The 15059-nt window shown below is 34.4% G+C and overlaps 1 protein-coding gene across 1 annotated transcript; it reads right to left on the bottom strand.

The window, feature by feature from the left end:
* Positions 1–9036: 9036 nt before the first annotated feature.
* On the bottom strand, positions 9037–9837 carry LOC120162781. The gene is made up of 2 exons (XM_039172858.1): positions 9651–9837; positions 9037–9491 (listed from the first exon to the last, which is right to left on the bottom strand). Exons 1-2 carry the CDS (start codon positions 9828–9830, stop codon positions 9216–9218), a joined length of 456 nt encoding a protein of 151 aa, XP_039028789.1. The 5' UTR covers positions 9831–9837; the 3' UTR covers positions 9037–9215.
* Between the last annotated feature and the right edge of the window lie 5222 nt (positions 9838–15059).

The raw sequence follows: 15059 nt of genomic DNA, 5'->3' as shown, positions 1-15059 counted from the left end.
CTTATTAGATATCCGGACATGATAGTTCCCGAAGTGAAGCGGGAGATGATAGGCCCGCTGAGAGTTGTAATTCATCTGCCCTGGCCAGGCAAGGTGGAGAACAAGTACATTCTGGAGTGCCTGTAGGTGATCAAGATATTTTCTTCAGGACATTAGACACTGTCCTGACGCGTTTCCAACCTCTTGCCTCTTCAACTCAAAGAATGAATATTGCGAAAGAGTTGAAGGATTTAGGAGCTCCAGAATTTAAGTGTGAAGTCGAAGAAGGTCATGTTGTTGCGTACATTTGGCTCAATAATGTGAGAATTATGCTTGAGGGACTTCATTGTTTCTATTCGGAGAAGTTGGATGGAGTAGTCTCCTTGCTCCGAGGGTAAGCGAGAATTTGGTGGACCAATATTACACTGAGGATGACTAGTGATCAGGTAACTTGGTCCTTGTTTTTAGAAGAATTCAAGTATAAGTACATATGAGATCATTTTATCCGACAGATGAAGCAAGAGTTTATGAATCTGAAGCAGTGGAATCGCACAGTGTATGAATATGAGTGTGAGTTCAACAAGTTGAGCCGTTTTACTACCGAACTTATTCCTATAGAGAAAAATACTTGTGAATGGTTTGTGGAAGGTTTGAGTCCGAGATTGAAAGAAATGCTAATTGTTTTGAACTTGTCCTCGTTTCAAGAGGTAGTTAACTGTGGCAAAGCTTTGGAAAGAGCTCAGAACAAAAGATATGGAGATCAAAGAGCTCAGTCATCTAAAAAAGTGGGTGCTTCTTCGAGTTCTGCAACAGAAAAAAGGGGTAGAGTATTGGTTCTCGACCCCATACGAGATGAGAGTCAATTGCATCAACTGCTAGAGGATTCAATCTGATGAGAGGCAGACAAACTTAGTCTGTGGGATCCGGAATAGGAAGATCTAACCAGAGCCAAGTTAGACCGTGTCCAGATTGTGGAAGGAATCATCCAGGAATTTGTAGAATGATTTCGGGAGCTTGTTTTAAGTGTGGGGACACCAGACACTTTATCTGGGATTATCCAATGATAGCCGGTGAAACTGCACAGCCGGAGAAATCTACTTCTATGACTCAGAGAGGAATGGGTAGAGGTAGAGGAAGAAGTCAGTCAGAGTCATCTACTCAACAAGAGATACGCTTTAATTTTCAAGTGTATAATCTCAAAACCAATGAGGATCGAGATGACCCAGAGATTATAACAGGTATTTTCCAATTGTATGATAAGAGTATTTTAGTACTGATTGATTCGAGTTCTACATATTCTTACATTAGTAGTAAGTTAGTGAGGGAATTGAACATTCAGTTAGAAGCTACTAGCAATGATGTGATAGTAACTAATCCGTTAGGGCATAGTGCTCGGGTAAATAGAGTGTGTTGAGGGTGTTCCATACGGATTCAGGGAATTGAATTCCCTTTTGACAAATTCAAAGTGATACTGGGAATGGATTGGTTATATCGTTACTATACTAATATTGATTGTAGACTGAAAAGGGTAACGTTGAGAAGTTCAGAAGGTGTGGAAGTTATTGTATTTAGTGAAGGATGTAATCCATTGACAAATATAATATCCATGATGTCCGCAAAGAAGTTAATGCTACAAGGATGTCAAGGATTCATTGTCAATGTGCTGGATGTTAGAACTAAGGAGAAAGGGATTGAAGAAATTCCCATAGTCAGAGAGTTCTCAGATATATTTCCTGCAGAGTTGCCGGGTCTACCTCCAGATAGAGAGGTGGAATTTCAAATAGAGATAATGTCGGGAACAGCGCCCCATTGCAATGGCACCATATAGAATGGCCCCAAAAGAATTACAGGAATCAAAGATTCAATTACAGGAACTGTCGGATAAAAGGTTTATTAGACCTAGTGTATCGCCTTGTAGAGCTCTAGTTTTGTTTGTTAAGAAGAAAGATGGTTCAATACGTCTATGTATTGATTATAAGAAACTCAATAAAGTGACCATTAAGAATAGGTATCCCCTCCTTAGAATTGATGATTTGTTTGATCAGCTGAAGGGAACCTCAGTGTTTTCTAAGATTGATTTACGGTCGAGATATCATCAATTGAAGATTCAAGAGAAAGATATTCCAAAGACGACATTTAGAACGAGGTATGATCACTATGAGTTTATTTTGATGTCGTTTGGAGTTATGAATATACCGGTTGCTTTCATGGACCTGATGAACAGAATATTTCAATCCTATTTGGATCAGTACGTAGTAGTACTTATTGACGACATTTTAGTGTATTCGAAGTCAGAAGAAGAGCATAGTATACACTTGAGGATAACTCTGCATATTTTATGAGATAAGAAGTTGTATGCTAAATTATCTAAATGTGAATTCTGGCTGAACGAAGTGACATTTCTTGGACATGTAATTTCTGCAGAAGGAATTCGAGTAGATCCTTAAAAGATTGAAGCCATTCTGGAGTGGGAAGTTCCAAAGAATGTGTCGGAAGTTCAAAGTTTTCTGGGATTAGCCGGTTATTATCGAAGATTTGTTAAAAACTTTTCGATGATAGTTTTACCCTTAACTAAATTGTTCAGGAAAGATATAGTGTTTACTTGGACTCTTGAATGTAAGGAAAGTTTTGAAATGTTGAAGAAGATTTTGACAGAAGCTCCAGTATTAGTTCAACCTGAATCTGGCAATAACTATGTAGTATATAGTGATGTGTCCCATAATGGCTTGGGATGTGTTTTAATGCAAGAAGGTAAAGTGGTGGCTTACGCTTCAAGACAATTAAAACCATATGAGAATAATTATCCAACGCACAATCTGGAGATGACTGCAGTAGTGTTTGCTCTTAAGATTTGGAATCACTACTTGTATGGTGAACGTCGTTACTTATATACCGATCATAAGAGCTTGAAGTATTTGATGACCCAGAAAGAGTTGAATTTAAGACAGAGAAGATGAGTGGAATTTCTAAAGGGTTACGATATAGTGATTGATTTTCATCCAGGAAAAGCAAATGTGGTAGTGGATGCCTTAAGTCGAAAAACGTTTGCACCCTTACGAACTTTGGATGCTAGATTATCATTAAATGGAGATGGTGCAATATGTGCAGATTTGACTCTTAATCCATCATGGTTAGATCGAATTAAAGAATTGAAAAGCAAAGATGAGAAGTGTCTGAAGAAGTTGCAATAAGTAAGAAAAGAAGAGATAAAGATTTTGAGATTAAGTCTTATGGGAATCTGTATTATCGAGGGAGATTAGTGATTCCAGATGATGATGAGTTAAAGAATGAATTGTTAACAAAAGCTTATTGTAGCCCATTGACGATGCACCCTAGAGAAAACAAAATGTATATGGACCTCAAGAGCCGATATTGGTAGCCTGAAATGAAGAGAAATATTACGGAATTTGTATCCAAGTGTTTGACTTACCAGCTAGTCAAAGTTGAACATCAGGTTCCGTCAGGACTGTTACAACCAATGTCTATTCCTCTGTGAAAATGGGAGAATGTAATAATGGATTTTGTGACGGCTTTACCTTTAACTCCGAACAAAAGAGATTAAATCTGGGTGATTGTAGACAGATTGACTAAGTCAGCTCATTTCATTCCGGTACGAGCGGATTTCTCCATGGATAAATATGTTGAATTGTATATCAGAGAGATTACACGATTACATGGTGTACTTGTTTCCATTGTTTTCGATCGAGATCCTAGATTCACATTGAGGTTTTGGAAATCTTTGCATGGAGCGTTAAGAACTCGATTGAATTTCAGCACAACATTTCATCCTCAGATCGATTGACAGTCTGAACGGACTATCCAAATTATGAAGGATATGTTAAGAGCCTCTGTAATAGAATTCAAGGGATCGTGGGAAAAATACTTGCCACTTTCTGAATTTTCTTACAACAATAATTACCAGTCAAACATTAAAATGACTCCCTATGAGGCTTTATATGGGAAAAAGTGTCGTACGCCCTTAAACTGGTATGAGCTTAAGGATCGAGAAGTTCTTGGTCCTGATTTGATTCAGGAAACGAAAGAGAAAGTTCGAGTGATTCAGAATAATCTGAAAGCTGCAGCTAATAGACAGAAATCATATACTGATTTAAAAAGAAAAGAAATTGAGTTTCAAGTAGGAGATAAAGTGTTCTTGAAAGTGTCTCTGTGGAAGAAAGTATTGAGGTTTGGACGTAAAAGAAAGCTTAGTCCTCGGTTTATTGGACCCTATGAGATTGTAAAGAGAGTAAGACTAGTAGCATATCAACTATCTTTGCCACCTGAGATAGAAAAGATACATGATGTCTTTCACGTTTCCATGCTTCGAAGATATAGATCTGATCCCTCCCATATCGTAACACCAGAAGAGATCGAGGTTCAACCTGACTTGACTTATGAGGAGGAATTTGTTCAAATATTAGCTTATGAGGTGAAACAACTAAGGAATAAGACTATTTCATTGGTCAAAGTATTATGGAGGAATCACAAGGTGGAGAAAGCAACGTGGGAACGTGAAGAGGACACGAGAAGCCAGTACCCCCATCTTTTTGTGCAATGAAAATTTGAGGACGAATTTTCTTAAAGGGAAGATTTGTAACATCCTCAATACCGGGTTAGTGACTAAATTGTAAAATTCTAGAATTTTGTGACTAAAGTATAAATTATTGAAAAGTTTAAGGATTTATATGAAAATTTTGGTGTATGCTTAAATTGAAAAGAATGATGAATTAAAGGGTAAAATGGTCATTTGACAAGAAATATTTTTATTTCCCTTTATAAGATAAGAAAACCACGTGGAAAAAAGAAGATTTCTCCTGAGTTCTCTTCATCATTCTTCTTTCTCTCCACCGAGAACCAAGGTTGCAAAGGTGAGTTTTCTTATGGGTTAATTATTCGTTGAATTCAAGTTTGGTTTATGATCTTTAGATGATACTTAAGCTTAAGGAAAGCTTAAGTTGTATTAAAATCAAAAGATGAAGAAGTTATGAATGATTAAAGAGAAGGGGTTTCTAAATGAATTTCTGAAAAAGAGTCAATAAATAAAGTTTGAGTCTGGAATTGACTTTTCATAAACTTAATTAAGAGATATCAAGTGATAGAATTGAATTTAGAATATATTGAAAATTTGGTTTGATTATTTATTTATATATGGAGGATGAGATTTTGAGGTTAATGATATATTGAATGAGTAAAAATTGGTATAAGTATGTGTACTTGAGTTTAGAATATGAAATAGATTAAAACATGAAGTGTTTGAGCTGATAAAAATGAATTTTCGGGTTTAAAAAGGAAAATCTAGACTATGGGTATTGATACTGCTTCATCAGGTACCGATACCTCAAGAGTAAAATAGGGAAAATATTTAAAGGGTATTAATACTTGGGCAGGTGGTATCGGTACCATAGCATAGGGGTATCGATACCAGATTAAGGGTATCGATACCAGGGAAACATCAAATTTAAATTAGGTATCGATACCTAGGGAGGGTATCGGTACCCTAGAGGAAAGGTATCTCAAGTTGGAAAAGTTGATATTAGTATTTTAGTTAGTTCAAGTTAGTATGAAACATTTTTGAGTATCTCAACGTTCGATATTCATTAGATTATATTTGTATAGATGTTGAGCATAAACAAGTTCCGGAACGGCCACAGAGTCGGGATCAATCCAAAGAGATAGAATTATAAAAGTGAATTGGGATTAAGCAAGACTAAGGTGAGTGTATATCCTAGTAGTATAGATATTGTTTTATGGAAAGAAGACTTGTGATAAGTCTATATCCTCTAATTGATTTTATGATTTACTTTTTCATATGCATGCATATGTTATGATTATAGTGAGTATTTGCATAGTTCTTAAATACTTTCATATGATATAAGATGTAATGTATGCAATCATCAGAGAACAAATCCAAGTATGTGTAATAAGTAAAGTGATCATATGTGTACATGTGAAGTGAATGAAATGTTTATATGGGAAGTGATAAAAGATATATGAAAAGGTGAAATGTATCCATATTTCAACCTATGTTATATAATATGAGAGTTGTAGGTATAATTGGCATGCCAAGAGTCGAGAGTTAAAAGTGGTTCTACGGGACAAAGTGGTCCTACGGGACAAAGTGGTCCTTTGGGACATAGTGGTCATTCGGGACAAAGTGGTCCCGCGGGATAAAATTATAAGTGCTCATAGTGGGAATTTATTTGAGATGTGGTGACAACATTTGTGCACAACCTCAGTGTACTCACGTACCTCCTGTTCTCAATAATGTATCTGGGCATCCAAAGATAAATTGGATTGAAACTCGCATAAGAAGATAAATTTCATATGTGCATGATATGATCATATATGTTATCATTTAGTAGATACATTCAAGTTGTAATGTCTCGATCGAATGGTAAGAGTGCATGTTTTATGAATTCATTGTTACATATTCTATTATGCCTCGCTAAGTCTGTGACTTAGCGTGTAAGTAATTTACATGTAGGTACCAAGAAGCAGGAAGACCAGGGTTAAGGTCTAGAAAGACAACATCTCCTTTAAAGAGATCAGATCAGAAGTAATCTAATGGAGTATGTTCTTTTGTTATAATAATTATGTTGGCATGTAATTATAGTTTAAAGTTATAAGTGATCTGATCGATTTTGTAAACATTTTGATAGAATCTATGTAAATTAGTGTACTGTGCTTTTAATAAAAGTTTTAAATTTTATGAGATTTTGTAAAAGTAAACGTTTCGAAAAGGCAATGTGGCACTTTGGCCTCACATCCGGGTCGAATACGGGTTGGGATTGTTACAGACTTAAACATTAACATAAATATAAACATAAAAGATTCCTAAAACTGGTTAACTTTTGTAATACCCCAGATATTAGGGTAATGACTATTTTGGAATGATTTAAAAATTTGGAGGATTAAGTTGAATAAACGGTAACGTATTAGAAATGATTTAGTTCAGACCAATTAGTAAGAATGGAAAAATGAAAGAGTATTTTGGTCTTTTAGAGGGAAATGAATTTAAAAATAAAAAAAATATTTTTAATTAGGGTGTTAAAGTAAGGGGAAAAAGGGGAAGTGAAAAACACTAAGCTATCTTCTCTCTTTCTTTCCCATGTAAGTGCTCTCCTCCATAGCCAAAGATCATAACCAAGCTCCCGAGTCAAGCAAGAAAAAGGACAAGGGTAAAGTTGCAGAGTAGTTGGACGTTATTTCAGCATACTAGGGAGGTATATAAGGTGCCATTAATGCAAGTTAGATGATAAGTTAAATGCCTAACTGTGCATAATGGCAAAAAGGTGTCACTAATGCAAGTTAGATGATCAGTTAAATGCCTAATTGTGTATTTTGGCAGAAAAATGTCATTAATACAAGTTAGATGATAAGTTATATGTTTAACTGTGCATTTTGGCAAAAAGGTGCCACTAATGCAAGTTAGATGAAAAACAGTGCATTTCGGCATAAAAGATGCCAATTATGGGTTTAACTAAAAAGATTGTAAAGGATTCTCACGAAGTATATGAATTATCTCATATTATGATAGTCATGACATGCTTATGAATAAATTGTAGTTTTAGTTACAGTTTTATGTCTCACTAAGTAAATATTTAACGTGTGTTGATTTCACGTGTAGATAAAATCAAAGATTAGCCAAGTAAGGGGTGCAACAGCCACAACTATCATCAAATTAAGGTTGACTAGTCAGTAATCAGTAGGACAATCACATTTATTTTGAAACTTATCTGGTATGCAATCGAATTTAAGAAAAATGTTTTGTAATGGATTTAAAGTGATAATTTTTAGTAATATATTTCAATGAATATTTTGTTATTGTATTAAAATGTTTGGTTTTGAATTTCGAAACACAATTTTATTGGTTTTTACAAATGAGTAAATGTTTTTACGAGTCATGTGACACCTATCACTTATGTACGGAAATGTATACGGGAAATGGGTGTTACACTTTTAGTATTAATACTTGTATTGTTAGTTGTGTATTTAACCCTTGTATTTTTGTTTGTTCATTTTTAGTTCTTATAATTTTAAATCTTGAAATTTTGATCGTTGTTTAGACATTTTATACGAAATAAGTTAAGTTAAATTCTACAATTAATTCTTATATTACATGTTAGTTGTAAATTCAGTTCATGTTCTCTAAGTTTAAGTCATATAATTTAATTGTATTATTTCTCTATTATCTGAGTCAAGATTAAAATTTTTAATTTTAAAAAATATGAAAATTAAAACTAATTAAATTAAAATATAAAAGTTAAATTCATAATTCATACATGATATAGTTGATAATCAAATAATTTAATTGTATTATTTCTCTATTATCTGAGTCAAGATTAAAATTTTTAATTTTAAAAAATATGAAAATTAAAATATAAAAGTTAAATTCATAATTTATACATGATATAGTTGATATCAAATAATTTTAAATTTGGGGTGGGTTTTTCTCCCCTTGAATGGTCATAAGAATTTGGATTCATCTCCAAAGTCTCCTCTGGGCCCGTATCTTAACATTCTCCTAATCACACTTGGTTCAACTAATTCCGTTTGTGATACCGGTACGATGAAAGTCACTATTCTTCCTATAAATATTGGATTCGAAGAGTTATCTATAAGATATATGTTTTTCAATCGTTAAGGAAAATTTTAAACATATATTTTCAGACTATTCAAAAAAAAAGTTATAATAGAAATTTAAAGTATACGAAATTAAATCATCTATATAAAATATAAAGAAAATAAATTACACGTGGAACCGTCCCTTAACACCAACTAATCCATCCTTGTATATAGTACGTATTAAGGGTGTTTTTATAAATATTTCGAAGCAGGAAGATTTATTTCTAAACCTAACTTAATCTGATCCCGATTCCCCATCCTGATCCGAGCACCATTGAAGGGTGAGATGGATAAAAGGATGGTTCACACAGTAGCAATGGATATAGTCAAAGAAAATGGAAGTCCATACTGAAAAACAATAAAGTAAAAATATTAAAACCAGTACTTCTACGTCAATAGGTGAATACCAAGGCAAATATAGCTTGATTTCTGCAAATTTGGTTATTTAAAGACCTAATTCAGCTTGATTTCTGCAAATTTGACACAAGATTTGATGCAGCAAAAGCTGCAGATCCACCACCAACACATACAGCAGCCACCACAATCTGCAACACAATCTCCCACAGGTTATCTTCAGGCACAAGGTAAACACATGAGGGACCCAAAAGCAATCAACCCAAGCTGAGTGTCAACAGTGCCCCTGGAGTTCCGGGGTCCGTCGCCGCCGATAGCATCCCCAGCTCTTCAGCCTTGGACAGGAGTCCCAGTTTCTCTATTGATGATAGAGATAACCCGAACTTCTCGGCTGCCGATAGTAGCCCTGCTTTTTCTGCTTTGGTTAGCAGTTTCAGTTTCTCCACATTTGTAAGTAGCTTCACCGGTTGTGCCGCCGCTGTGCTGTTCCGTGGGCCCGGCTCACCCAGCGGGAAAACACTCGAGTTCGAGCCCTGCATCAAATTCAGATATTACAAATTCAGTAACAAGGGGTTAAGGTAATTTGTCATTTAATCAAACAGATTCCGAGCAAAAACATTAAACACGTAGAAACCCAGAAACAGCCATTGAAAAAAGAAACAGAGTGGGATGGGATTGAAAAGAGAACTGACCTTCCTAGAACCAACAGTTTTAGCAACCGGAGGTGGTGGTTTCTGAGTAGCCATGGATTGAATGAGAAAATATGAGAAAGTTGCAGAATTTGATGATGATTTAAAAAACTTATCTGTTGTGATCCTTGAAGAAAACAGAAATGGACTTGCTTTGCTGCTGTAAACAGCTATGGATTCCATGTTTCACGAATTTGCTTACGGCTATGGGTGCCTTTTTGGGAATTTTTGGTTGATTCTTTGAAAGAACCTTGCCTGGAATGAACAGGCAGTGAGGATCATGGATTGATTTTCAGTTGTTGAGTGCCCGCGCGGCAGACGATGAGACATGTATAAAAATTTTGAGTTGTTTGATGAGTTTTATCACTTTATGGTTTAAATTTTATTTAATTTTTTTTATAATAAAATTGAATTTTATAAAACTGAATTCGAGTAGTTATAGTTACTTAAAATATTATAATACATATTAATTGTAATTCAAATAATTTTCTCTAGTAGCAGAATATATATATATATATATAAGAAAGATTATAATATTATTTAATAATGAGTTAATTGTATCATATGTCCTCACACTATAACCTTCATTTTAAATTGGTCTTTAAACTTTTAAATATTTCAATTTCATCCCTAAACTATGACTCTTATTCTAAATTAATCCTTAAACTTTTGAACATTCTAATTGCATCCCTAAACTATGACCCTCTTTTTAAATTGGTCCCCAAGCTTTTGAATCTTTTAATTTCATCTCCAAATTCATCCAAATATGTAACTAGTTTCAAAAATTATTTAACATAGATTTTGTCTTTTAAAACATATAATAATATTATTTGGCTTAATGATTTTATTAACAAGGGATGTGATTAGTATATACATAAGTTTAGAATAAAATTAGAATGTTCAAAAAGTTAGGGACCAATTTAGACAAAGGTCATTATTTGAGGATAAAATTAAAATGTTCAGAAGTTTAAGGATTAATTTAAAATGATAGTCTTAGTTTAGGGATGAAATTAGAATATTTAAAAGTTTAGGGAATAATTTAAAAAGAATGTCATACTTTGAGGACATATAATGCAATTAACTCTTTAATAAATCAAATATCATCTAGAATTATAAAATATATTTATAATATTTTAAAAAAAGAATTTTGAGGATAAAATTTTGGTGGTAGTATAAAGGGATCATAGAATTGATAGGAAGAAAGGATTTATAAAAAAACAACAATCGAATAACCAAATTGAATAAAATACAAAGTTGAAAGACTAAATAAAAAAATAGTATTTTTGTTAAAAAAAAATAAAGCTACATAGGTATTATATAGCAGTGGGAGAGCACGTGCTTCAAATTTAGTTAAAAATTAACTTAAGACAAAATAAAAATTGAATAAATGAGTAAATCATGCAAGGTTTAGTGATTAAGTTTTAAAAAGAGGAAATCTATTTTTAAAAATAATAATTGGAGCTACATAAATATTCTATTGTGATCTAGGAGCATGTTGTTTAAACTTAGTCTAAAATGCACTTAAAATAAATGAAGAATTAGAAAAATAAGAAAATTATGGATTAAATCGTAAATAGTGAAAATACTTAGTTAAGTTTTGAAATACAATTGTTTGGTTTTTTGAATTGGTAAAATTTCAATTCAACTCAAATTCAAAAATTGACTTACTAATTTAAATTAACTCGAATAATTTAAAATTTTAAAAGATGTTTTTTTAAAATCAAATCAAGTTTTACTCCATTTTAACCATGCAAATTATTATATTACTATAGTATTCCATTTTCAGTCTTATATTTCATTACTATTGTTGTTGTTGTTAAATTCAGTAACAAGGGGTTAAGGTAGTTTGTCATTTAATCAAACAGATTCCGAGCAAAAACATTAAACACGTAGAAACCCAGAAACAGCCATTGAAAAAAGAAACAGAGTGGGATGGGATTGAAAAGAGAACTGACCTTCCTAGAACCAACAGTTTTAGCAACCGGAGGTGGTGGTTTCTGAGTAGCCATGGATTGAATGAGAAAAGATGAGAAAGTTGCAGAATTTGATGATGATTTAAAAAACTTAGATCCTTGAAGAAAACAGAAATGGACTTGCTTTGCTGCTGTAAACAGCTATGGATTCCATGTTTCACGAATTTGCTTACGGCTATGGGTGCCTTGTTGGGAATTTTTGGTTGATTCTTTGAAAGAACCTTGCCTGGAATGAATGGACAGGCAGTGAGGATCATGGATTGATTTTCAGTTGTTGAGTGCCCGCGCGGCAGACGATGAGACATGTATAAAAATTTTGAGTTGTTTGACGAGTTTTATCACTTTATGGTTTAAATTTTATTTAATTTTTTTTATAATAAAATTGAATTTTATAAAACTGAATTCGAGTAGTTATAATTACTTAAAGAGAAAATAATTTCAGTGACAAAAAATCCCATATAATATACGATTTTAATCAATATTTTCCGGATTTGCCAAAATGACCAACAAAATCGCAATGTGATCGCTAATTCGCAACGCGATCTCCATTATCGCAAATCAGTTTCCAGATTCGCAACGCGATTATGACTATCGCAACGCGATTTTCCAATTTCGCGTTGCGATTTTCCCAATTCGCAATGCGAATAAGTAAATCGTAATGCGAATTTGGAAAATCGCAATGCGAATTTGGAAAATCGCAACGCGGTACTGACTATCGCAACGCGATAATACAAAATCGCAACGCGATACTGACTTTCGCAACTTGATACTTAATTTCGCAACTCAATACTGACTTTCGCAACGAGATAATACATAATCGCAATGCGATTTTCAAAACGCCATTAGTATCGCAAAGCGTATTTTATTTTCAAATTCCAAACACGAATATTAATATATTGGAACACTGAACCGTCCACAGTATATCCCGTAATCGCAACTCATAACCTAAAACCTAAAATCACAACTCAGTCCCATCTCCATCTCTCACTCTCTCACCCATCTCCGACGAAATCCATCTCCATCTCCGGCGAAATCCGTCTATTTCCATCTCTCAGAGCCATCCTCACAATTAGAAATGGAAAATCAACCAAATCAACCACCGAGGGTTAGTTTTTTTAATTATTTTCTTTTTGAAATTTTTGCATTATTATTAGGTTTTTCATATTGAAATTGATGATAAGTTTACTGGTAATTTCAATAATAGATTAACCATTTCACTTAGATTGCTTATTAAATCAACCGAGAATCGCAACGCGAAATGAAAATCGCAATGCGATTTTATTATCTCGTTGCGATAGTCAAATTCGCGTTGCGATTGTCATTTTCGTGTTGCGATTTTCATTTTCAGAAACTATTCTTCTTCTGCAAATTGAAACTTGAATTAATTGCATTACTTCAACCAAAAAACAAAGACAAATAAGAAATTCACAGTGTTGCAAATTTAAGTTTGAAGAATAAACTACTACTCTTTATGTTTATTATTGTTTTTGGTATATCTTCACAGTGTAGTTTTTGGTATATCTAACTTAGTATGTTTATTGTTTTTATAGAACTTTTATTCGGCTCAATTGACCTTAAGAAATAAAGTCAGCCTGGCCAAAACAATTGCGTCGAAGCTTTCACCTGCACAAAGAAAAATGTTTGAGGATACTTGCTTCGGGCCATGGCTGAAAGTACAACATCCCGGTGGAGATGCGATGTTGACACACATGTTTCTTCAAACCATGACTAGGGATCTACCAGATACTATACAACGTCATGATGAAGAGATATGGTTTGATTTTTCACCGGCGTATACGTGTTTTGGGCGGGAGGAGTTTTGCTTAATCACCGGTCTACGCTTCGGACACGATGATGTAGGTCGGTACACTAGACACATTACCCGCCCATCATGGTTATCCCGTGTTTTTCCTGAGCTGGAGAGGTCGAATCTACACGTGGAAGACCTGACGATATTATTGAATAAGAAAGATGGTTTTACTCGGATGGATGACGTCGATGTTGTCAGAGTATGCCTTCTAATACTTTTGCATGCCGGCTTTTTAGGCAGAGAGGCCAGACAACCTATTCCGAATGATCTAATCAAATTGGTAGAAGACCTAAATGCGTGGAACCTGTTTCCATAGGGCTCGTATTTATGGAAAGCTACATGTAATAAGTTATCGTCTGCCTTGGATGATCGAAAAAGTTTGCATGGCGATGGTTCCAAATACACTTTGACAGGCTTTATTTGGGTCTTTAAGGTAAGAATTTTTATATAATGTTTCCAAAATTATAAGTAATTATTTAACAATTACTAATGTTTGTTATTATATTGTTTGTAGATTTGGATATTTGAGGCATTTCCCGCCATGAAGACATATGCAATAAAAACTTCAAATGATATTCCCAGGGCTATTTCCTGGAAGAGGAAACGGACCTTGCAATGGGAAGATTTACTACGGTATACGATAATAAATAATGTAAGTTAACATAAATACTACCATATGTTTATAAACAAGTTATTGCTATTACACGTTTAACTTTGTTTGAGCTTTTATATTGTTAGGAGGCCAACACTCCATTACAGAGGCTAACACCCACGGAAGCTGAGCTTGCCACTGATTGGTGGCAAGCTAGTAAGCGTTTTTTTGATGGCACGGATGATGAGCAACCTCCACTTCGGGAGCCATCACCTCACCCAGAGCTATCACCTCACCCAGAGCCATCACCTGATCGACCCGACTATACACCTCCACAACGACAGCCATCACCTATTCTATCACATCATCGAGCCTCTTCTCCACCATCACCGCAAGATAGGCGACCGGCAAAGATGCCACGACGTTTATCTCCCTGTTCTCCACCTCCACGGGATGAGTTAGGAGAGTTACGTGATGAGGTCAATGCCTTGCGTGAGGAGGTCGGTACTTTACGCAAAGACGATGGTGCATGGCGTGTTGAGGTGTCTACTTTACGCGGTGAGGTAGTCGCTCTACGTGAGATGGTAGTATCGTTGCAGAATGAGGTTCATACTCTATGCAACGAGGTAAGTTTAAGATTTTTTATATTTAACTTGATGATAAATTTACTCGTAATTTCACTTAGATTAACCATTTCACTTAGATTGCTTAATAAATTCATTCGGTTGCTGCCAATACTGCTAAATTGTTTTTGTTAGTATTTGTTTTTGGTTTTGTTTTTGTCTTTTGGTTGAAGTAATGCAATCCATTCAAGTTTCAATTTGCAGAAGAAGAATAGTTTACTTTCGCAACACGAAAATGACTATCGCAACGCGGAAATGGCTATCGCAATGCGAAATGAAAATCGCAACGACAAAATCGCAATGCGAAATGAAAATCGCAACGACAAAATCGCAACGCGAAATGAAAATCGCAATGTGATTTGTGTTTTGCGTTGCAATTTTGTCGTTGCGATTTTCATTTCGCATTGCGATTTT

This window comes from Hibiscus syriacus, unplaced genomic scaffold, assembly GCF_006381635.1.
Source record: "Hibiscus syriacus cultivar Baekdansim isolate YM2019G1 unplaced genomic scaffold, ASM638163v2 tig00111408_pilon, whole genome shotgun sequence".
NCBI lineage: Eukaryota > Viridiplantae > Streptophyta > Magnoliopsida > Malvales > Malvaceae > Hibiscus > Hibiscus syriacus.
This window is presented reverse-complemented; position numbering and strand designations above follow the sequence as displayed.

Excerpts from the sequence above, each read along its gene's own strand:
- LOC120162781 (XM_039172858.1), bottom strand. The coding sequence starts at position 9,830 with ATGGAATCCATAGCTGTTTACAGCAGCAAAGCAAGTCCATTTCTGTTT. Across the intron at positions 9,492-9,650 it reads AAACTGTTGGTTCTAGGAAG|GGCTCGAACTCGAGTGTTTT; the intron begins GTCAGTTCTCTT and ends AATTTGATGCAG.